At 37.7% G+C, this 25,833-nt stretch overlaps 2 protein-coding genes across 2 annotated transcripts; one reads left to right on the top strand and one right to left on the bottom strand.

Moving 5' to 3' along the window:
- Nucleotides 1–494: 494 nt before the first annotated feature.
- LOC127113640 (uncharacterized) lies at nt 495–6,095 on the bottom strand. The gene is made up of 2 exons (XM_051046501.1): nt 3,341–6,095; nt 495–1,144 (listed from the first exon to the last, which is right to left on the bottom strand). Exons 1-2 carry the CDS (start codon nt 6,093–6,095, stop codon nt 495–497), a joined length of 3,405 nt encoding a protein of 1,134 aa, XP_050902458.1.
- A 5,585-nt stretch (nt 6,096–11,680) lies between these two features.
- Nucleotides 11,681–12,388, top strand: LOC127113623 (ribonuclease S-4-like). Its single transcript, XM_051046500.1, has 3 exons — nt 11,681–11,803; nt 11,942–12,136; nt 12,251–12,388. Exons 1-3 carry the CDS (start codon nt 11,681–11,683, stop codon nt 12,386–12,388), a joined length of 456 nt encoding a protein of 151 aa, XP_050902457.1.
- Nucleotides 12,389–25,833: the final 13,445 nt, after the last annotated feature.

Below are 25,833 nucleotides of genomic sequence, written 5' to 3'. Positions count from 1 at the left end.
GTTTATCTGTTTTTCTTTGATTCTAGTTATCATGGCCTGCGTGCCTTATGTATTTTGGCCTTCGGGCGTTGTAATATGGCCTTCGGGCGTACTTGGCTTCGGCTACTGTTATCGTTTTTAATGTATGAATATTTTCGTTATCATTCATTGTGCTCGTTTGTGTCTGATACTTGTTTGTATGAATTCGTACTCTGCTCGACTTTGTTAAACTCCTCGGTTTAGGGAACCGACGAAGTGTCGGGCTTTGTGCCCGTGAGTATCGAAGCCCGGGTCCGTTGTTCGAACCCTGGTCCCGAGGCTTGGGTCCTCCCATCGCGAGCTGGGTGCCCTGCCAGTCTTGGTACTTCGACGTTGAGCCTTGGTCAAGATCCCAACCGTCGGGGAGGGTTGTGTTTGTTATGTGACCCCGGATCGTTCCCGGGTCTCGTGGTTCCTCCCTGGGGTTTTGGGGACGAAGAGCGTGGTCGTACCTGCCACGTCTCCCCGTGGTGTATTTAGCTGTAATATTGTCTAAGTTTTTCTGCGTTCCATGGTCGAGCGAGTTGTTCTCCTTGTAGGTTTTCTAGGTAATAGGCCCCGTTGCTCGTCTTGTCGCGGCCGCGGTAAGGGCCTTCCCAGTTGGCCGCCAGTTTGCCCTCTCTCGGGTTTTTCTGGTTTCTTCTGAGGACCAGGGTGCCGACCTGGAACTCTCTTTTTATGACTTTCGCGTCATGGCGTAGTGCTATCTTTTGTTTGAGGGTTGTTTCCCGGAGAGCTGCTTCGGAACGTATCTCCTCGACTAGGTCGAGCTCGGCTCTAAGGGTTTCATCGTTCATTTCCTCGTCTAGGGGCTCCTCCGTCCTCCTCGTTGGCGCCCGTATCTCCACCGGGATGACTGCCTCGGTGCCGTAAGTTAGTCGGAACGGGGTTTCGCCGGTGGTAGAATGTGGTGTCGTGCGGTAGGCCCATAGCACGCTATGTAGCTCCTCGACCCATGCCCTCTTTGCCTCACCGAGTCTGCGTTTGAGGCCACGTAAGATTACCCTGTTGGCCGCCTCTGCTTGCCCGTTCGTCTGCGGATGCTCGACAGACGTGAAATGCTGTGTGGTGCCCAGGCTGGCGATGAAGTCCTGGAATCCTCCGTCCGTGAATTGTGTCCCGTTGTCTGTGACAAGTGCCAGGGGTATACCGAACCGAGCGAGGATGTTGCGTTTGAAGAACCGGAGAATGTTCTGCGCGGTTATTTTAGCCAGTGCCTCCGCCTCGATCCATTTGGTGAAGTAATCCACCCCGACGATGAGGTATTTATTCTGATATGATCCGGTGACGAAGGGTCCGAGGATGTCCATGCCCCACCACGCGAAGGGCCATGGGGAAGACAATGATTTGAGGTCGTTCGGGGGCGCGAGGTGCATGTCGGCATGCCGTTGGCATTTGTCACATCTTTTGACGTGCTCTTTCGAATCGTTTTGCATGGTCGGCCAGTAGTAGCCTGCTCGAAGGGCTTTTCGTGCGAGCGACCGTCCGCCGAGGTGTTGAGCGTTAATTCCCCGGTGTATCTCTCCCAGTATTTCGGGGACTTTCTCTTCCTCGACGCATTTGAGTAGTGGGATGGAGAATCCTCTCCGGTAGAGTTTGCCTTCGAGGAGTACGTACGAGCATGCGCGTCGTTTGACAGTGGTCGCCTCTTTCGGGTCAGCCGGGAGTTCGTCTCGTGCGAGGTAATTGTAGATGGGTGTCATCCAACAGTGGGCATCTCCAATAGCGTTGACCTCGAGTGGAGGCGGTAGTTTGTCGATGCTGGGCCGAGGGAGAATTTCTTGGATTACTGATTTATTCCCACCCTTTTTCCTCGTGCTGGCTAGTTTCGAGAGAACGTCTGCCCGTGTGTTGTGCTCGCGGGGTATGTGTTGGACTTCCCATTTTTCAAATCTATCAAGTTTTTCTTTGACGAGGGACAAGTACTCGAGGAGGTTGTCGTTCTTGGTTTGGTATTCTCCTCGCACTTGTGAGGCCACGAGCTGGGAGTCGGTGGATATTTTTACCTCTTTTGCTCCCAAGTCCTCGGCTAACCTCAGGCCTGCGAGGAAGGCTTCGTATTCGGCTTGGTTGTTTGATGTTGGGAACGCTAGCGCTAACGATACCTCTATCAGGATCCCTTCTTCATTTTCGAGGATGATCCCGGCCCCGCTGCCTGATGTGCTAGAGGCGCCATCGACGAAGATCGTCCATTTGTGGGCGCTTTCTGCTGGAGTCGGGCAGTGGGTCATCTCCGCGACGAAGTCGGCCAGCGCCTGAGCTTTCAAGGCTTTCCTACTTTCGTATTGTATGTCGAATTCGGAGAGTTCTAGTGACCACTTGAGCATCCTCCCGGCCATATCCGGGCGCCCGAGCAGCTGTTTGATTGGCTGGTCGGTCCTCACCTTTATCGTGTGTGCGAGGAAGTAATATCGTAGTCTCCTCGCTGTGTTGATGAGGGCCAGGGCGACCTTTTCGATTTGCTGATATCGGAGCTCGGGACCTTGGAGTGCTTTACTCGTAAAATAGATGGGCTTTTGTCCTTCGTCGGTTTCTCTTATTAGAACGGCGCTGACGGCCTCGGTCGCCACGGATAGGTATAAGTATAGGGTTTCCTTTTCTGATGGCCGTGATAAGACCGGGGGTTGGGACAGAACCTTCTTTAGATGGCGTAGCGCTTGCTCGCATTCATCGGTCCAGTCGAAGGTAGCCTCTTTGCGAAGGAGTCTGAAGAATGGCAATGCGTGCTGGGCGGACTTGGCGATGAAACGGGAGAGTGAGGCGAGCACTCCATTGAGTGACTGGATCGATTTTTTGGTTTTCGGGGTCGGAAACTCCGAGAATGCCCGGCATTTGTCGGGGTTGGCCTCGATCCCTCTTTCGGTGAGATAGAAACCGAGGAACTTGCCTGCCCGGACTCCGAACGTGCATTTCTCGGGGTTGAACCTCATTTTACACTGTCTCGCCTGCTCGAATACCTTCGTAAGGTGTCGAGCATGGGTTATCTCCTCGTGTGATTTGACGATCATGTCGTCCATGTATACTTCGAGCATGTCCCCTATTTCGTCCTTGAAGACTTTGTTCATCATGCGTTGGTATGTAGCGCCAGCGTTCTTGAGCCCGAACGGCATCACGTTGTAATAGTAATTGCCCGTTGGGGTCATGAACGCTGTGTGTTTCTTGTCTGCGGGCGACATAGGGATCTGGTTGTATCCACTATATGCGTCCATGAAGGACAAGAGTTTAAAACCTGCAGAGTTGTCAACGAGCGAGTCTATATTAGGGAGGGGGAAAGCATCTTTCGGGCAAGCCCTATTAAGATCAGTATAATCAACACACATACGCCATTTTCCATTATTTTTCTTAACGAGGACTACATTAGAGAGCCAGGTTGTGTACTGGGCTTCAGAAATAAAATTTGCCTCTAAGAGGTCTTTTACAGCTCGCTCGGCAGCCTCTGCCTTTTCGGGCGATTGCTTGCGTCTACGCTGTGCTATGGGCTTGGCTGCCCGGTCTACAGCTAGCTTATGACACGCGATCTCGGGGTCCAGCCCGGGCATTTCTGCGGCATTCCACGCGAAGAGGTCGGAGTTCTCTTTGAGGCATGCTACTAGCTCTTCTCTTGTTCCCTCGGGTAGTCCCTTACCTATCTTCACCGTCCTTTCCGGATCGTCCCCAAGAGGAATGAGTTCGAACTCCCCGTCGGGGATTGGTCGGACCGGGTGTTCGAGAGAGCGTTCCTTGGGGAACCTCCCCTCTTCGGTCTCGTCCAGCCCGATGCGACAGTCGAGGTCGATGGCGTTGACTCCTCGGGCAGGATCCTCGGTCTTGAGTTTTTTGTTGTTGCAGTTGCTCTTCGTGCTGACTACGGCCTGTCCTTTTACTGCGGCGTCGTAGCATCGTCGGGCTGCTTCGATGTCACCATGGATGGTGACCACACGTCCCAATTTGGTGTAGTATTTCATCTTCAGGTGGACGGTGGATGGGACCGCAGTGAGTTCGGCCAGTGTCGGGCGTCCAAAGATGCAATTGTAGAGAGACGGACAGTCTACGACCAGGAATTGGATTTTGACTTCCCTGGCCGTTTCTTGTTCGCCGAAGGTGACGAGGAGCTCAACATATCCCCACGGTCTGGTTGTTGCTCCGTTGAATCCTTGGAGATCTGATCCGACGTAGGGGGCTAAGTTGGTCTTGTCTAGCTTCAGAGTCTTGAAGAGGTGGACGTACATGATATCCACTGAGCTGCCTTCGTCGACCAGGATGCGTCGTACGTCGAATCGGGCCATCTTTGCTCTTATCAATAGTGGGATGGCCGAGTTGGGGGATCCGCCCGGGAGTTCCTCCAGGAAGAAGGATATTGGGTTGGATTTTCCCCGGTATTTTGTCAATGTCGCTTTCTGCTCGGGGGCAGTCAGTAGGAGTTCGTCGAACTTACGTTTGACGGAGAGGGCCGCGGATTCCCCGTTAGTTCCTCCTCCTGATATCACCAGTGTGGTAGGGAAGTCTTCCCAGGGGCTGAGTGCAGTGATCTTGCCCTCGGGCAATGGTTCGGGGAGGAAGAAATCTTCCGGTCGTGACACGCAGAGGGCCACTTGATAGGGAGAGTTGTCAGGGGGTGTGTTTTCCCGGGGTCTCTTCTTCTCTGGCTCGTCGTGTCTGGGAGCTTCGTTCTTCCTCGTGTACTGCTTCAGGTGCCCTTCTTGGATTAAAATTTCAATCGCATCTTTCAGGTGGACGCAGTCTTCGGTCACGTGCCCGTGACTTCTGTGGAACCGGCAGTACTTTGATTTGTCGGTGTGGGGCTTTGGTGCAGACGGTTTTGGGAACCTGACCCTGCCCTGCTTAAATTCAGAGTTGATACATTCTGCGAGGATACGCTCTCGAGGAGCTGTCAGTAAGGTGTACTCGCTATATCTGCCCGCGGGGCCTCTTCCTTCCCGGAGCTCGCGAGGTCTTTCTTCTCTTCGTTTGTCTCCGTTGCGACGGGAAATGCTCGTGTCCTCGCGTTTTGAGTGCTCGGTCTCCCCAGCGTTACGTCCGCTGCGGGCATTGTGTGCCACCTGCTTTTCCTCGTATCTGATGTAGGCTTGGGCTTTATGCAGGAGCTCGTTTAAGGTGCGGGGAGGCTCGATCCCTACGGCTCTGCTAAGTTCACTGCCGGGCAAGAGACCTCTCTCGAGGAGATACTTCTTCATGTGCTCGGTGGTATCTACCTCGACGGCTTCCTGGTTGAATCGCTCGATGTATGAGCGCAGTGTTTCATTCTTCTTCTGCACTATGGCTTCAAGGGTCGCCTCAGTCTTGGGGTGACGACGGGAAGCTGTAAAGTGCCGGGTGAACATGGACCTCATGACTCTCCATGACGTAATGGACTCAGGGGCCAAGCTTTTGTACCAGGCCATGGCCCCTTTCCTGAGGGTCGTTGAGAACAGTCGGCATTTGAGGTGCCCGGTTATATCATTGCGGTAGTCGAGCATCGCGTTGACGTTGTCGACGTGATCGTCGGGATCTGTAGTCCCGTCGTACACAGCTAGATTTGGCGGTTTCTCCATGCCTTTGGGGAGCGGGGCTTCCATTATTGCCCGAGATAGGGGGCAGTGCAAATCTTCCTCGTCGCTCCTTAAGGGAGACAGTTCGTTGTTGTCGGGGCTGTGCCCGCGCCTTGGTGATGTTCTCGCTCGACCACCGTCACGACGGGCGCGTGCCCTGCTGGCGTGGGGTTCGGGGGAGCGACGTCCTCGCTTCTTCGTCGGCTCCGAACGTTGTTGTATCCTACTCACCGGCTGGGGCCGGGCCTCTTGTCGTTCGGCTTCGAGGGCCATGATTCGTTCGTGCTGCTGGTGGAGCATAGAACCGGCCTGATTGAGGGCATTCACCATGGCAATCATTACGGCGTCTCCTTCAGCGGGAACGGGAATGGGATGAAATGTCTCTGCCCCTGAATTGTGGGCGTGAGAGGCATCTCCGTTGTTTTGGGGCTCTGGAGACGGGGTGGATGGATGACCGTCCCGAATGTCCGCTTCATGGGATGGCGGGCCGTCGTCCATATTGTAGTTGACGAGGGGACGGCTGTGATCGCTATGTTGTTCTCCGGCCATGTTGGAAGGACAGAAACAAATGAGCTTTTGATCCTCGTTTGATGAAGATGGGGATAGCTAGTTCCCACAGACGGCGCCACTGATCTCACCTGATCAGGAGGGCCTTCCAAGGTCTTGGTGAATGGGCCGGAGAATGAAATGAGAGGGGGGTGTACCTGCAAGGTGCTCCAACGCTTAAGTCAGAAAAGGTACAGAATGAGATTATCAGAGTGTGAGTTAGAATACCTGCCCCTTTGCCATGAAAGGGGTATTTATATTGAGCCCCCAGCGCTGGGCCAAGGCTCCTAATGGGCTGGATTAGCTAGGCCCAAGGAGGAGCTGCCAGGGGACGCGTAAGAAGCGTTAAGACCTAGACCAAGGTCTGCCCCCTGGTCCAACTGCCCCTATCCCTAAGGAGACAATATAGGGGAGTTGGGTGACGTGGTGAGTGAGATGCCGTTATGGCTCTGCCCGACACAACTTAGGTGTCCGCGACGTGGGTCGACGATGAGTGGATGGAGATCATATGAGGAGGACCCGCTCGTTGTCCGACACGTATTTAAGGAGCCGGGGAGACGTTCGTCGGGCGGACGGTCGTCCACCTGACGTGTCCTCGTGGTCGTGTGGATATGGCCGTTTGGACGTGGGCTTGGCGAGCATTGGGCCGTGCCGTGCCAAGGGTCATGGCCCAGTCCAGAATATATATATATATATATATATATATATATATATATATATATATATATATATATTATATATATATATATATATATATATATATATATATATATATATATATATATATATATTATATATATAATATATATATATATATATATATATATATATATATATATATATATATATATATATATATATATATATATATATATATATATATATATATATGCGCGCGTGCGCGCGCGTTTATTTTTGATATTTTTGATATTTTTTTATAATTATTATAATCATATTTAAAAAAAAATTAGACGGGGAGCACTAAGTTACATTAACATTTTTTTTCTTATTCATAACCATTTTTTTATATAGATATCATATGTTAATTTAAATATCTTTGTATCCACGTTCATTTTGATAAACAATATGACTTATTTGTTTTAAGTTTAGAAATGAGATCCTAGGAATATACGAATACAAAATGAGTATATTTATGTTTATTACAATATTGAAATAATTATTTCTGAGTATAAAGATTTTTAAAAAATATCTTCTCATAATTTTCGATATTCTCATAAAATTATTTTCAAATAAAAGGATGGGGATATGGAATCTCATAAAATTATATAATTTTTTCTTTTACAAAAATTAACTAAAAACATAAAATTTCCTTAAAATATTAAAATGTTTACCAGACAAGTTTAGAGAATAATTCCTTAGAATAAATTTTCTATCTTTATTTTCCTAGACCTGAAAATAAACTTTAATTTCGTGAAATAAACTATATAAATGTTAATTTAAAATCAACTGTTTCAATTAATTATTGAATCGAATTTACTCATCTACTATTACCAAAAATACTAATTAATTTTTAATTTATTAAAACCAATTAAAAGAATTTATCTAATTAAAATGTATGAGTTATGAACTAGTTGGAAATACTTATAAAGAAGATAAAACAAACTACCTCTGCAACTCATTAATTGTATGTGTTAGTGCAAAATGGAACTAGTCTCACATGGGAAGAATATAGAACTATTCATCTTTCGTGTGAAAAACAAAAGCTCATCATCTTTTATAACTCGGTAACTTCATCATCGCATGTTGCATGTCTTCTTTGATTTTGCTAGTTGCTACTACTATTATTATTATTATTATTCGTCTTTATTTGGAAACAAAAATGTGAAATACTATTAGCATTTGTCTGAGTCCGAAAGAGTAATATATATATATATATATATATATATATATATATATATATATATTATATATATATATATATATATATATATATATATATATATATATATATATTATATATATATATATATATATATATATATATATATATATATATATATATATATATATATATATATATATATATATATATGTATATGTATTTTTGATATTTTTTTATAATTATTATAATCATATTTTTAAAAAAAATTAGATGGGGAGCACTAAGTTATATTAACATTTTTTTTCTTATTCATAACCATTTTTTTTATGTAGATATCATATGTTAATTTAAATATCTTTGTATCCACGTTCATTTTGATAAACAATATGACTTATTTGTTTTAAGTTTAGAAATGAGATCCTAGGAATATACGAATAAGAAATGGGTATATTTATGTTTATTACAAGATTGAAATAATTATTTCTGAGTATAAAGATTTTTAAAAAATATCTTCTCATAATTTTCGATATTCTCATAAAATTATTTTCAAATAAAAGGATGGGGATATGGATTCTCATAAAATTATATAATTTTTTGTTTTACAAAAATTAACTAAAAACATAAATTTTCCTTAAAATATTAAAATGTTCAATGTTGATTTAAAATCAACTGTTTCAATGAATTATTGAATCGAATTTACTTATCTACTATTACCAAAAATACTAATTAATTTTTAATTTATTAAAACCAATTAAAAGAATTTATCTAATTAAAATATATGAGTTTTGAACTAGTTGGAAATACTTATAAAGAAGATAAAACAAACTACCTCTAACTCATTAATTTTATAAAGAAGATAAAACAAACTACCTCTAACTCATTAATTTTATAAAGAAGATAAAACAAACTACCTCTAACTCATTAATTGTATGTGTTAGTGCAAAATGGAACTAGTCTCACATGGGAAGAATATAGAACTATTCATCTTTCCTGTGAAAAACAAAAGCTCATCATCTTTTATAACTCGGTAACTTCATCATCGCATATTGCATGTATTCTTTGACTTTAGTAGTTGCTATTACTATTATTATTATTATTATTATTATTATTATTATTATTATTATTATTATTATTATTATTATTATTCATTTGGAAATAAAAATATGAAATACTACTAGGATTTGTCTGAGTCTGAAAGAGTAATTAATTAATTTGTTTAATGGTAATTATTTCACTACAAAACAAATTTAGGGTGTTATAAATTCAATTGAAAACTTTCTAAGATTTCTAACTTTCGTCTAAGATGAAGCTTTCACTTTACCTGACTCTTCTCCTCTCCATTTTTTGCCATTGTTCTCCTCTTGTGCTTAGAGAGGAGATGAACAGGCTCCAAGGCGGTTTTGACATATTTAACTTGGCCATGGAGGTAATCTTTGCAACTTTATGCTTTTTTTTAAATATGAATGAGTAACTTTATGCTTTTTTTTTTAAATTTGCAAAAATTACATTCTTTTTAAATTAATGATTTTCCGTAAAAATAAACTAATATATGGTAAAAATGCAGAAATGGATAGCACCACCACCATTCAATCATATATATATATATGCGCGCACTTTATTTTTGATATTTTTGATATTTTTTTATAATTATTATAGTCATATTTAAAAAAAAATTAGACGGGGAGCACTAAGTTACATTAACATTTTTTTTCTTATTCATAACCATTTTTTTTATATAGATATCATATGTTAATTTAAATATCTTTGTATCCACGTTCATTTTGATAAACAATATGACTTATTTGTTTTAAGTTTAGAAATGAGATCCTAGGAATATACGAATACAAAATGAGTATATTTATGTTTATTACAATATTGAAATAATTATTTCTGAGTATAAAGATTTTTAAAAAATATCTTCTCATAATTTTCGATATTCTCATAAAATTATTTTCAAATAAAAGGATGGGGATATGGAATCTCATAAAATTATATAATTTTTTCTTTTACAAAAATTAACTAAAAACATAAAATTTCCTTAAAATATTAAAATGTTTACCAGACAAGTTTAGAGAATAATTCCTTAGAATAAATTTTCTATCTTTATTTTCCTAGACCTGAAAATAAACTTTAATTTCGTGAAATAAACTATATAAATGTTAATTTAAAATCAACTGTTTCAATTAATTATTGAATCGAATTTACTCATCTACTATTACCAAAAATACTAATTAATTTTTAATTTATTAAAACCAATTAAAAGAATTTATCTAATTAAAATGTATGAGTTATGAACTAGTTGGAAATACTTATAAAGAAGATAAAACAAACTACCTCTGCAACTCATTAATTGTATGTGTTAGTGCAAAATGGAACTAGTCTCACATGGGAAGAATATAGAACTATTCATCTTTCGTGTGAAAAACAAAAGCTCATCATCTTTTATAACTCGGTAACTTCATCATCGCATGTTGCATGTCTTCTTTGATTTTGCTAGTTGCTACTACTATTATTATTATTATTATTCGTCTTTATTTGGAAACAAAAATGTGAAATACTATTAGCATTTGTCTGAGTCCGAAAGAGTAATATATATATATATATATATATATATATATATATATATATATATATATATATATATATATATATATATATATATATATATATATATATATATATATATATGTATTTTTGATATTTTTTTATAATTATTATAATCATATTTTTAAAAAAAATTAGATGGGGAGCACTAAGTTACATTAACATTTTTTTTCTTATTCATAACCATTTTTTTTATGTAGATATCATATGTTAATTTAAATATCTTTGTATCCACGTTCATTTTGATAAACAATATGACTTATTTGTTTTAAGTTTAGAAATGAGATCCTAGGAATATACGAATAAGAAATGAGTATATTTATGTTTATTACAAGATTGAAATAATTATTTCTGAGTATAAAGATTTTTAAAAAATATCTTCTCATAATTTTCGATATTCTCATAAAATTATTTTCAAATAAAAGGATGGGGATATGGATTCTCATAAAATTATATAATTTTTTGTTTTACAAAAATTAACTAAAAACATAAATTTTCCTTAAAATATTAAAATGTTCAATGTTGATTTAAAATCAACTGTTTCAATGAATTATTGAATCGAATTTACTTATCTACTATTACCAAAAATACTAATTAATTTTTAATTTATTAAAACCAATTAAAAGAATTTATCTAATTAAAATATATGAGTTTTGAACTAGTTGGAAATACTTATAAAGAAGATAAAACAAACTACCTCTAACTCATTAATTTTATAAAGAAGATAAAACAAACTACCTCTAACTCATTAATTTTATAAAGAAGATAAAACAAACTATCTCTAACTCATTAATTGTATGTGTTAGTGCAAAATGGAACTAGTCTCACATGGGAAGAATATAGAACTATTCATCTTTCGTGTGAAAAACAAAAGCTCATCATCTTTTATAACTCGGTAACTTCATCATCGCATATTGCATGTATTCTTTGACTTTAGTAGTTGCTATTACTATTATTATTATTATTATTATTATTATTATTATTCATTTGGAAATAAAAATATGAAATACTACTAGGATTTGTCTGAGTCTGAAAGAGTAATTAATTAATTTGTTTAATGGTAATTATTTCACTACAAGACAAATTTAGGGTGTTATAAATTCAATTGAAAACTTTCTAAGATTTCTAACTTTCGTCTAAGATGAAGCTTTCACTTTACCTGACTCTTCTCCTCTCCATTTTTTGCCATTGTTCTCCTCTTGTGCTTAGAGAGGAGATGAACAGGCTCCAAGGCGGTTTTGACATATTTAACTTGGCCATGGAGGTAATCTTTGCAACTTTATGCTTTTTTTTAAATATGAATGAGTAACTTTATGCTTTTTTTTTTAAATTTGCAAAAATTACATTCTTTTTAAATTAATGATTTTCCGTAAAAATAAACTAATATATGGTAAAAATGCAGAAATGGATAGCACCACCACCATTCAATCATCTCACGCGAACTGATCAATGGCCATATGCTGCATGTATGAAAAATGGATTAGCACCATGCAAGCAACCTATACCAAATTATTTTACATTGCACGGTATATGGCCGTCAAACATAGCACCACCTCATCCAAGTGAATGCCTACCTGCTTCTTTCGATTCTAATATAGTATGTGTCTTTCATCATCTTTATATATATTTGTTTAAGATATTCTTTTATCATTTTAATTAACATCGTAATCAATAAAGTATTCATTCTTTTAATATTTATTTTCTTTTTCAGATTGCTAGTCTTGTTCCCGAGCTTTCCACTGCATGGCCGAGTTTACATAAAGACAATGTACAAACGTGGAAGCATCAATGGAACAAGCATGGAGTGTGTTTTCACTTCACCCGATTTGAATATTACAATTTTTTTTAAATTTATTTTTTATAAATTAAGAGATTGAATTGTTCATTATATAACATAAATATATATTATTAAAGATCAAAATATAGTCAAAATCACAATTTTTTTAAAAAATTATATCTCAAAAATGATTTTTAAAAAAAACTATTTAAAATAGCTTCAAAATTAAGTGATTTTTTGAAATTTTAATATCCAATTTTTTTTTGATAAAATGATAAAATACCTAAAATAACATTTTAAGAATAATTATTCAAACAAAATTTTCATTTGAAGTTTTTATAAAAAAAATTTATTTAAATTTTTTTTACATTAAAATATATAGCACTATAAAAATCATTTTTAAATAAAGGCAAAACAAACGGGCCCACAATCTTACCGCAATTTTGAAAAGCGAAGGAATTGTACCTGGAGATGGTTACTCATATACAAGAATTAGTGATGCCATAGAATTCAGCGAAATAGGGTTTAAACCCTCTCTCATTTGTATTGATCAATGGTTGGTAGAAATACAACTGTGTTTGGAACCAAATAAGGCGGAGTATTATATACAATGCCCTTTTCCAAATCTTGTCTACGTTCACCATCAAAAATATATTTTAGCGCATAGAATTAAAGGTTATTAAAAATGTGGTTTGTATTCCCATAAAAGATATTGACTATTGTACCAAAAAATAAATAAAAGATATTGGTTATTTTTAGTATATTTCACTTTTATTTTCTATGTTAGTATTTATTGATAAGTTCTCACGCTCATTCTGTCTCTATTATAAAATCGTACATAGCATAATTTCACATGTTCTGTAATTTCATGCAATTAATCATTATAAAATATACAATCAACTATAATTAAATATGATTTCATATTTAGATTTTAATGAACACATTGCACTTTCAATAAATGAACTTAAAAATTAATTTAAAACTCAAATTAGGTTTTACTGAGCTTTAAGTTCGTAAATTCATTGATGTAATGTTATCTTTCAAGTAGCTGACTATTGCTTTAAGTTTTCGATATCTAAAAGAAATGCAAGAAAAAGCATTATAGATATTAAAAAGATGAAAATTATATATATATATATATATATATATATATATATATATATATATATATATATATATATATATATATATATATATATATATATATATATATATATATATATATATATATATATTGCATCACAGTGATGGTTTTATGACCTAATATGTATGTGCATACGCTTTTATTTGTCAAATTGTAAGAAATGCATTATATATATTCAAAACAAACTTTATATATATATATATATATATATATATATATATATATATATATATATATATATATATATATATATATATATATATATATATATATATCATATTTGCTATATGATTAAAGTGTCAGCATTATACTACAACAAAAAACAACCAAAATGTAACATAGATTAAACATCCCAGAAATGTCACACGATTACAATAGTTAAAACAAACTTAAAAATATTCAGAGTTAAGTAAGAAACAAATAAACTTTAAACCCAAAAAGACAACTTCTAACTCAAGCCACCAATTCCTCCCCAAACGAACATAAACGATTCTTAAAAACTTACGAGTCCTGAATGCCAAAACATCCCCCTTACGAAGTTTTTTTGTTTTGCCTCTATTTAAGTATCTTCAATCAAAGAATATGAAAAATGTTAATCTTCATATGATCGCGGTGGGAAATAGTTAAATACTAAAGACCCAAATTTTATCCCTGAATGCGGATGAATGAGATGATATGTTACGAATGCAAGAAGGATTCTCTTTTTTTGCTAGGGATATGATGTGATATGAGATGAATCCTAGTTGGATAATTTATGATGGATAGAGAATGAAAGGTGGACCTGTGGGGAATAATGGAGACATATGGTAACAGTGGCCCACAGGAAAATGACAAAGACAAATAAGGTGAATAACAAATTGCTAGGGAAAAGGACATTGGGGAATATACAAACTGAGTTTTATCAATAGATTCAAACATGACCTAGCGACACCTTAGAATATATGAGAACCTAGGAGTTTTGGAGATTTCAAACAAGAAATTTATCCCGTACAAAATTCTGGAGTTTTCTAACAAGAAAACCATCTAATCAAACAAAATGGAGATCCCCAACAAGGAATTCGTCCGAGACAAACTTGGGAGCTTTCTAACAAGAAAGTCATCCACACAAAAGACTATGACGATTCTTTATAAAGAAATCAATCGAGGCAAAATCATTGGAGTTTTCTACCAAGAATAACATCCAAGCTTCTGGGAATTCCTTAAAATGAAGAGTCATACACGACTTTTTAGGAACCATCAAGAAAAACAGGGTAATCAAACTCTTTGTATGTGCTAACAAAGTTGGACTTCGACCGTAAGCATTGGTCACAACCAACTTCTAACGGATTGGTATCAGTTACAACGGAAATTTAAATTGTGCTAATAACAATTGAACTTTTCAATGATGCCAATGACAATTGGAGTTAAGGATAATGCAGGTAACAACCAGACTTAGAAAATAGCACCAGTGACAACTGAAATTTGGATGCCAATGACAACTGGTCTTTGGAATGACGCCAATAACAATTGGACTTCAATAATATATGCACAAAGATAACCAGACTTTGAAGACGGTGCCAGTGACAACTGGATTTTGGATGCCAATGACAATTAGACTTTGAATATCAATCACATTAGATTTTAAAAATGAAATGTCTGCCATTGACAATTGGACTTAAGTAATCACACTAATAACAATTGGACTTTGAATACCAATAACAATTAAATTTTAACATGAGTGTTGGTAACAACTGGACTTAGAATGATACCAGTGACAACTGGATTTTGAAGATAACGTTAGTGACAACTGAACTTTAGGAGACACCAATGATAATTGACTTTAAAACAATACCAGTGATTACCGGATCTTAAAGATACCAATAAAAATTGGATTTTTAAAACAAGGTACCAGTAACAACTAGAATTTAGATACCAATGACAATTGGGTTTTACAAAGAGTTTTTGAAAATGATGGATTTTAGACACACCAATAACAATTGGATTTTAGGTAACGCCAATGACAAATGTACTTTAAAAGATTCCAATGACAATTGGACTTAGGAAAAAGTGATAGTGACAACTAGACGTATAGATGTGCCAGTGACACTGGTCTTTTGGGTTAACGAATAATAATCAACAAGACATGGGTCAATGCAAATGGGCACGAAGTACACTTCGGCCATGCATGATTGGAATTTGATTTTATGCATGATATATGAATGATCATGATATGCAAATATTGACTCTATGCAGACTGGGAGTTTACAGAGACTGTTTATGGAGGTTCTGATTCCTCAAATGATGACTCTGATTCCTTTGTGGACCATTGTCATGCTTTTTCTCATCTTCATCTAGCCATTGCATTGGGCTTAAGAGCCTCCTAGGAGCATTGGAGCACATGATCACTTGAGCTTCAAAACAAAAAGAGTTAGTGACATATTTTTGTGCTTTTGGTTAGTAATCAAAAATAAGAAAAGCGATAATGTACAATACAAGTATGCTTGGTGGTCTCAAACCACTCACACAAGTCCCAACCATAGGGTTAAGGAGCCAAACATGTTATGATCCTTGAGGCAATGCACTTGTGCAATAACATGATGCCATGAGGGATCTTAGGGTCAAAATTAGGGTCTTACACATTCCATCAAGCATCTCAAGCAAGGCCAAGCATAATTGAGAGCTAGATCGTGCCAATCTGAAGCTACATTGAAGGTGATTTTCAGAATTTTTTACCTCTTCGATTCTCACTCAATTCTCCACTATTCTTGTTGATTTTTGGTCGTCTGAAGTCCTACCAATATAGGCTAGAAGATTGAGTTACTTTGAGGTCAAATCGAAGCAACTCAGATCATGATCCTCAAAATTCAACTCCATGTATCTTCCTATATACTTGGAGTTAGACAAAATTGAGGCCAGATTCGAGCTCCTGAGCATTTTCTCTTTAAATGCATGTTCTGCTTTTTTATTTTTGTGATGGTTGAAGGTGGACCAATCCGGTGAGGTCCACCGGAGAAGAAGACCGGAACTCTAGCTCCGGCGATGTGTTGGCATGCTTATGAGCCACATGATCCATTTAAAATGCTTTAATCTTGGGCGTTGGTTGTGATTACCATGCGTGCAGCGCGCTTGACTTGGTGTATGGTGGAATGTGCGTTGTGGACCATTTGATCTGCCACCTCAATTAATGAGGGAGATCAGATGGTCCACGTATTTTTGAATTTTTGAATTTCCATTTTTATTGCTTTATTTTCAGTAATTCATATTAATTTTAATATTGATTCAAAAAATATGGGACTTTCACCAAAAAAAATTCAAATAATTTTCTCTTTGATTTTCTGAATTAAAGTTATTTTTTGGATCAATATTAATATTTTTCATGATTTATCTGTTTTGTGCATATTTTTAATTGTTTAAAAATACTTTTAAGTTTCCAAAAATAATGAAAATTTTTCTCCAAGGTCCTTTGACCTTGTTTGACCTATGATAAATCTCTTGGCCATTTATTTGGTGTTTTGAATAGGTTTTAGGTTTTTTGATCAAACATATTTTAATTTAATGTATTTTAAATTGATTTTTAATTGGTTTAATTGTGATTAAATTGTGTTGAGCTATTTCCATTGACTTGTTGAGTTTGACTATGTTGTTTGGGCCTTGGTCAAGGTTGATTTGACTTTTGTTGGATTAAAATCATTGAATTTAGGGGATTGATGAAATGTACATTTCATCTCCCAAAATGAATGAATGATTTTAATTTGATAAATTTCCTCTCATGACCAATTTGTGTTTATTTCATTTCCCCTCCATCTTCATCTTCAATCCCATTCTATCTCATCCATTCCATTGACCTATGATATCTCTATATCCTAAGGCTAACTGGTTCATAAACCAATATAAGTATGGATGAGATTAGGTTCACCCTTTTGCCATCTTCTTTTTAAGTATGGTATGTTTTAGGAGTGTGGTTCATTATACCACATCTCTAACATGCATTAACACTAAAATTTCTATTGCCCAGCCTTAGATAGTTGTGACTTCTACATAAGTCCAATTACGATTGCTTAACGTAGCAGCTAAATTTTGACCCAAAAGCATAGCATTCTAGTAAGTGAGATTGTAAGTCTCCCCCCTTTCATGGTATTGTGTGGAAACTTGACCTTTTTTCCTTCCTTTGAAATATGTCTTGGTTCAAGGATCCATGCTTGTGAATAGAGGGTTGAGTGTTCTCCAAAGAATGACTTAAAACAACTGAAAAGCAAAACTCCACTAACTTCTAATCAACTAACATTTGACTAACTTCTAATTTCAAGCCATTTACTTTTATGCACTTTAAATTCAAGTCTTTTATCATTTTCCATTATTCATACCATTTGACTTGTTTATTTTAATGCAATTTTTACTTTGCTCACTTGAGCCATATATTGTGATTATATTGTGATTGTATATACTTGTTTGTGTATTTTGTTTGTGTTTGTGGTCTTTTGACCTTAATGTACATAATAACAACAAAAACTCTTAAAAAATGGTTGTGTGGACTGTTGGATTTGATCTGAGACTTGGACTTAGAATTAGGCAACATTCCCTATGCAAAAGAACTTGGCCAATGCCAACATTTTTGAAACCAAGTGCTTGTTAATTGAACTTTTATCTGATGCAAGTGTGAAGATCCATTTGAGTTCATCTGTTACATGGTCTTGATGCAAATGTTACTTTGAACCTGTTTCTAATGCCTTATTCTAAGCCATTCAAGCAGTATGTCATATGATACATAGGAGCTTAAGAAGAAGACTATGAAGTTGCTAGCTTGGATGTGGCTATCTTTATTTGATTCCTTTCTCTTTATCTTGCTATTTGTGTATTGATATTACTTGATTCTAAAGTCCAAGGGAAAAGTGTAACACCCCGATAAAAATAAGATAATTATTTAATTTAAGTTAATATTATATTTATTAATTTAATTAAATAATTTAAATTATTGGATTATTATTATTATTATTGGGATAATAATTATTGGAAAATATATAAGTTGGAATTTAGAAAAATCTCATTTTTGGTAAAAAGGTTATTTTCACGTGAAAAGGGAAAAGAGACAGAAAGTGGAAAAAGGAGCAAGAGAACAAGGGTTGAAGGAAGGAAAAGCTTAGAGCTCAGAGATTTGCCGGAATTGACTCAGGTAAGGGGGTTTATCGTCGTTTGATGGGTCTTATGGGATAACATGTAATGGGTAGTGATAAACCATGGATTTTGACTCTGATTTGAATGATGCATGCTGAAATTGTGAAATATTTGATGAACGAATTTGGATGATAATTGACGAAAATTCGTAGGAATTAGAGGTAGTAAGGTTAGCGATTTGGGAAGCCGAATGTATATGATCTGTAATTGATAAAACGAACGAACATGTATGAAAATTGAACTGTAGAAGGTTGGGATTGTAGAGATCTCGTAGCAGAGAAAACCTAGAGCAGATCTGGAAAACTGGATTCTGGTCATACGCGTATGGCACTAGGCAATACGCGTATGGGATGGCTTAGAAAAGGGAGTTTTGGCGCTGGTACGCGCCATACGCGTGTGATGCGCGTATCCCATGAGTGGTACGCGTATGGGGTATACCATACGCGTATGAGTGAAAAAGATGATGTTTTGAACGTGAAATTGTCTCTGTTGGTACGCGTATGAGGATGTGGTACGCGTAGCATACGCGTATGGGCGTGGGCAATACGCGTATGGACTTGGTCAGGAATGGGCAATACGCGTATGGGCATAGGCAATACGCGTATGGGCAGACTTGTGGTTTTTCTGAACTGTGGTTGTGCAGTTTTTGGTTGTTTAGGCTGAGTGATGTAACTTAGCTGATGTATGACATAGTAGGGATCATTTACCGTTGTTTTGAGTAGTATAGGTATTAGTAGAGTGTGCTAATACTGTGTTTGATTATGCGGCATGATATGATATGCTTTTGTGATAAAATGTGTTGATGATGTGTGATGGTATGCATGATGCTATGAATGTATCAGTTATGTATGCATTTGTGAATAGACTGTTTTATGGCTTAGAGTGTGAGCATATGTCTATTCTTGAGTTGTTGTTGTTGTTGCATTGCTAGGTGATTAGCATGCATATTGTGGCCTTTATGGTGGTAGCTAATTCCCATGGTGAGGAATTAGTGAGTAAATCATTTTGATTGTTGTTGATGTTTGCATGCTAGGTGATTAGCGTGCATAGCATAGCCCTTGGGGTGGTAGCTAATTCCCATGGTGAGGAATTAGTGAGTGAGTCACTATGTCTCAAATGAGTGGGACTAGTGAGCTTGGTAGCCGTGCCTGGATTTGGACGGTGAGGTTGAACTATATGTTCACAAATAGTCGGTACCGCATGCATGGAGTCTCATTGCATAATATATGTATGGCGTATAATATGAATGGATGTATTCCAATGTTATACGTGTGTTTGTGTTGGTGTTGAGTATTATGTTGAGTTGATGTGCTGTTACTAAATATATGTTTGGATTAGGGTGATGAAGTGTGTTAAATTACTTAACATGACATGATATTTTATAATACTTATTATATCGATTGAGGAACTCACCCTTACAACTGTTTTCAGGTAACGAGCAGTGATTGAGTAAGAGCTAGTACTTGGAGTCTAGAGTAGTTCCTTAGTGGGTCATGCTCTGATAGATGTAACATCGGGAAGGGATGTTTTAAATGTTTTACTGTTGGTTGTGAACCATTTTACATGTAATGTGTTACATGTTTTGATTGATTTGATTTATATCCGCTGCGATTTATGCAAATGTTTATTTGATTAAATAAAGAGCATGACTGTTATTTTGGAACATGGTGTGAAGTGACTATGTGACACCCTAAACTGCATAATTACTCTGATGTTGTATTTTGATATTTAATTAAATTATTTGGGGTATTTTAGAAGGGTGTTACATTAGTGGTATCAGAGCATAGTCGGTCGAGTCGAGTCGTAATTATTCTGTTCCCCTGTACGGGATAGGTGTTGAGTAACCCTATCAGTACTTATTATTTTAATTGTTGGGTTTTCAGAATAGAGATGGCTGGAAGAGGTAGAGATGATGCTGCGATTGCTGAGGCTCTGGGTATGCTGGCTGGAGTACTTGGAGGGAACCCGAATGTTGTGGGAATGGGAGCTGTTCGTCAACTGAGTGAGTTCCAGAAGAACAATCCTCCAATGTTCAAGGGAGCATACGATCCAGATGGCGCTCAGAAGTGGTTGAAGGAGATAGAGAGGATCTTCCGAGTGACTGAGTGTGCCGATAACCAGAAGGTCAGGTTCGGTACGCATATGCTGTCAGAAGAAGCTGATGATTGGTGGGTTGCTACCCGCACTGAGTTGGAATCTGCTGGGAATGCTGAGATCACTTGGGCGGTGTTCAGAGAGAGATTCCTGAGGAAGTACTTTCCAGAGGATGTCAGAGGAAAGAAAGAGATAGAGTTCTTGGAATTGAAGCAGGGTAACAAGTCTGTTACTGAGTATGCTGCTAAGTTCACAGAGCTGTCAAAGTATTATACTCCCTATAATGAGGCTGCTGGAGAATTTTCGAAATGTGTGAAGTTTGAGAACGGGTTACGTCCCGAGATCAAGCAGGCTATTGGGTATCAGCGGATCAGAGTATTTTCTGACTTGGTTGACTGTTGCAGGATTTTTGAACAGGATTCCAAAGCCAGAGCAGAGAGCTATTGTCGCATCCGCGAAAATCAACCGGCGAAGCTCAAATAAAGACACAACACAGAGCCGCCACTGCGCGTTATTTATCCCAAGATAGGGAAAGGAAACGCTCAGAGAAACTTGGAAAGGAAATGGTCTTGCGACCAAAGAGAAAGGGTAAGGGAGTCGGTTACGCAAGGGGAAGGTATTAGCACCCCTCACGTCCGTCGTACTCGACGGGATCCACGTTCTAAAATAAATAATAGGTTGCTAAACATCACACACACACAGGGAACGCAGGTGGGGTTAGGAGAAGGGAGCTCGATAGGACATCGTGTCCTATGCCTACATATCTCGTCTGGAACGAGAATCAGAGCCACTGTAGTTCGGCTTACACACGCCAAACAACACAAAACGCACAAACAGATGGCAAACATGGAGCCCGACAACCACTTGATGGAATTACGTCGGCATCCGAACCAAAACACAGAAAACGGCAAACGTGGAGCCCGACAGCCAATCATTGGACTTACGTCGGCATCCGAACCAAAACACACACAACACGGCAAACGTGGAGCCCGACAGCCAATTACTGGACTTACGTCGGCATCCGAACCAAACACACAATCAGATAACAAGTAAACACACACAAAAAAGAAAAAGGTTGCCCGGAGTGGTCTCGCACGACCACCTGCCTACATACCTCGTCTGGAACAAGGATCAGGGCGATGTAGTTCCCCCTAAAGGGAAAGAAAATCTAACCAGAAACCACGGGAAGACGCACTACCAGGGAGCTGGACTCGAGCCTAGTGTTGTCATGCATCGTTACCCTACGTTCAGGTTTCTACCTACTTGCACAACTGCAAGCTACTCCTATCCAGGAAGAAAGCAAGCATACAAGCATACAGGCATCAATCAATTCAAGCAACCATGTCAAACAAATATTCACGAAGCACACACTATAACCAATCAAGTGGGCTCAAACAATGGGTTTGACTGCCGAAGCAAGTCGTCTGTACATGGGTATTATTCGCTTTTAACCTTGCCATTACGAGGCTAAGGTGAAGCAGATGAAAAGGTGAAGTGAGGATCAGACCTCACAGCTCTTATCCCTGACCAGGGAGAGCTTCAGACAAGGGAGCGTGGGTCCAGAATGGAGGGACCCTTCTACGCTCAAAGACTCTGACTCGATTGTGCAACAGCACAAGATCTTGGGTTTGTGCCCCAATGCATCAACACACAGCCGTGTGAGCAGAGGGACGACTCACAGAATAGTGGGGGATAGATTGCATATCCCTACCTTCCACCAATTGCCTTGATTAAGGACTTTACCTGCTTAGGCACAAAATTAAACAATCACAATCATCGCCTCTTAAGGAGGACTTCAGACATTTATTTGCCCGGCCAAATAACAGACCGGGTCTCCAGACTACATGAAGAACAGAAGTCCTACCTCAAGTGGTTTACACAACCAAGCAGCAGCAAGCAAGTTCTTAAAAGAACTATAAGCAACTAAATGTACCTGAAATCAATCAAGTATCATCAATACTCAGACAGACAACCATAAACAGCAAACAGTCAATCAGACTATGCAAACTAATTCACAACAAAGCAAGCTATGAGCTCAAGCCCAAGCTTCACAACCTACAAAACAAAGTTAGGTTAGTGTACAAACATCAAACAACATCAATTGAATTGACTTGGATCATTCTCCATAAGCATTGCACCTTTTCATCCTGAAAACTCAATCAAATGTTAGCAACTAGACCACTAGGCCAAGCCTAGGGTCCAAAGGTGACAAAAATGTCTTAACAGCAAGGGATCTCTAACCAAAGTCAAATTAATGTCAAACAAAAGCCAACACAATTAATCCCATGTTCATATCATTCATCATGTTCATTTTATGCATAAAACAAGTCAAACTAGTTCAAATGGAACACCAAACATCCAAACAGAACTATTGCATTCAAATCCATATCAAAACAAATCCAAAAAATCTCAAATAAATTACACCTAAACAGGACATATCCTAGGTCTAGCATGCCAAATTTTAGCTCATTTGGGCAAAGGGAACCATGTCAATGAAAATCAAAAAACTGACACAATTACATGCTCCAAATCACAACATCAACACATGCATTCACTTCAAAAATTCATAAGTTCATGAAAACAAAAAAGAAATGAATGGGACCAAAACAGGGATGTCATACAATGTGTCTACAACCATCCTACCAAATTTCATATTCATTCAATACCACATGAAGATTTCACAAAGATAATCCCAACCTATGTCACACAAGCTTGCACATTTGACCAACAGAGATGAAAAATAGCAATCAAATTGAAAATGCAATGGAAAAATCCAGAAAAATACACATAGCATCTTAACATGTTAATGAACATCCATGCAAAATTTCACATCATTCTAACAAGCCTAGGTCATGAAAATAAATCCAGCAAGTTGACATAATGAGGTGTGACACAAATTGTCACACCTAGATTCCAAAATTCATAACTCAATCACCAGGAATCCAAAATTCATGAAATTTACATGTAAATAACCATCAACCAGTCCACAATTACCACAAAAATTTTCAAGCATTTATTTGTAACCATGAGGATTTCACAATGGATATGGTAGAATGTATCAAAAATGCACACATGTGAAACAACCCTAGGTCAAACTAAAATCTCTCCAAGCACAACTTCCAAAAATAAGTCAATAAAATTCTACAGTCAATTAGGAAGTCAAGGAAACGATCCATATATTTTTCTGATTTTTTATTAATTTTTGGTGAATTTTCTAAGATGATTGTGATTTTTTTAACAATTTTTGAATTAATATAATTAATTAGATTTTACAGTGGCATAGTCGTAATTAGGCAAACGCGGGAGCGGTAAACCTCCTATTCAAATTTTCAAACCAAAATCCAGATCAAACAAGCCTTGTTCATCGTTTTCACTCAGAATTTTTCCAGGAACAGCAAAAACATGAAGAACATGAAATCTCCACCAAAACTCACAAACGAATAGTCGTTGGAATCGTCTCAACATGAGGAATCCAAATATCAACCTAATTTAACCTATAAGTTCCTAAATCTCACGGATCGATCAAGTTAGGGTTTGGTTTCAGAACTTCAAATCAAGATTTCACACGCTACAGTTATCCATTTGCAAAACCAAACACATCATTGGATTCTACATTCAACACTCTACAAAACGCATCCAGGTAATTGAAGAACCGTGATGTTCGAATTTTGAGGTACCTGATATGGCAGTGATGTTCTTGCTGTTCTTTGCGTGCTTTGACCTCAAACAGATGGAGTAGAGGCTTGTGGAAGTTAGATGCAAGGCTTAGGTTCCATTGACTTCACTCCTAGTACCTGAAAACTCGACTTGCCATGAAGGATGCAATCTTGTACAGCTGCGAATTAGGGTGAATTCGATGATGAAATCCAAAAACAGCTGGAGTATATGATGATTGAAGATCAATGCAACAAGAATTTTCGCATTTGAGCAAGAATTGAAGAAGATTTGATGAATTCTTGTTCAATGTGTTCTTGAGAGGTTCTTGGAGAATTTGATGAATTTGGATCTGATTTTGGGAAGTGTGTTATTCTGTTATGATTAGATGATGATTAAGAATATATATGATTGCTTAATCCATGCTTAAACCATCTAATTAGCCAAATGGAATGATTAGTGAAAATGGTTAATTTCAAGTAAGGGCAAAATTGGAATTTCCCATGCCAGCTCATTGCCACCTCATGGACAGCTCACACACTCTCTAAATGACATGTGTGAGCTGTTGCAACTTGTCTCACTCTCATTGGATGTGTATTTTGGAAAATCACATGTGAATGGTTATGTGTCCAATTTTGCAATTTCATTTTACAAGTCAAATTCCAAACCACAAGGCCTAGCCATGTTATGATGATTCCAACAACTTTCAAATACCATTTGTGAGGTGTTGCAACAATCCCCACTCAAAAATTCCAATTATTTCACAAGTTGGACAATTTTGCCCCTGGTCCATTTTAACTGTCCAGTTGAAATTTGACTTTTTGCATTGGCCACTTTTGATAAAATCCAATTATGCACCATGAAGGTACATGTCAAATGGAGTTTGTGCATATAAAGAACTTGCAATTTGGACAAACCATGTGGAAATTATGGCCTCCTGATTATGGGTCATTTCTGAATTTCACTGAGCCATAATTTTCCAACCATACATGGTATTTTCAAGTTCTTGGACTTTTTGGAAAGGTGAGAACAAGATCTACAACTTTCATGTTGAACAAATTTTCATTTGAAGCTTCCTTGGACATTTTATTTTGAGGTCAAAAACTTTCCATTTTTGGAAACTTCAATTACAAGTCACTTTCTATTTTTGGCAATTCTTGTCCTGACTTGATTTTCTCCATTCTTAAGCTTTGAGATGTCAAATAACACTTGTTCCAACATGAATGAAGTGCATCCAACTCATTTCCACCTCCAAATCCATCAGATCATGTACAATTGACCACAGTTGACTTTTCAGCTGATAGATGAATCTAGCAATGCATAGATCAAATTGAGCTCCAACTCTCTGATGAAATGGCTCAAAGGTGATACCCTAGCCTCAATTAGATCAAAATAACCAAAGAATGAACCCCATAGCCATCATAGACCCCATCTCCTGATTAAGCCCTGACTGGCCCAATGCAACTGGTTAGGG

The sequence above is a fragment of the Lathyrus oleraceus genome, chromosome 1 (genome assembly GCF_024323335.1).
Source record: "Lathyrus oleraceus cultivar Zhongwan6 chromosome 1, CAAS_Psat_ZW6_1.0, whole genome shotgun sequence".
Taxonomy (NCBI): Eukaryota; Viridiplantae; Streptophyta; class Magnoliopsida; order Fabales; family Fabaceae; genus Lathyrus; species Lathyrus oleraceus.
This window is presented reverse-complemented; position numbering and strand designations above follow the sequence as displayed.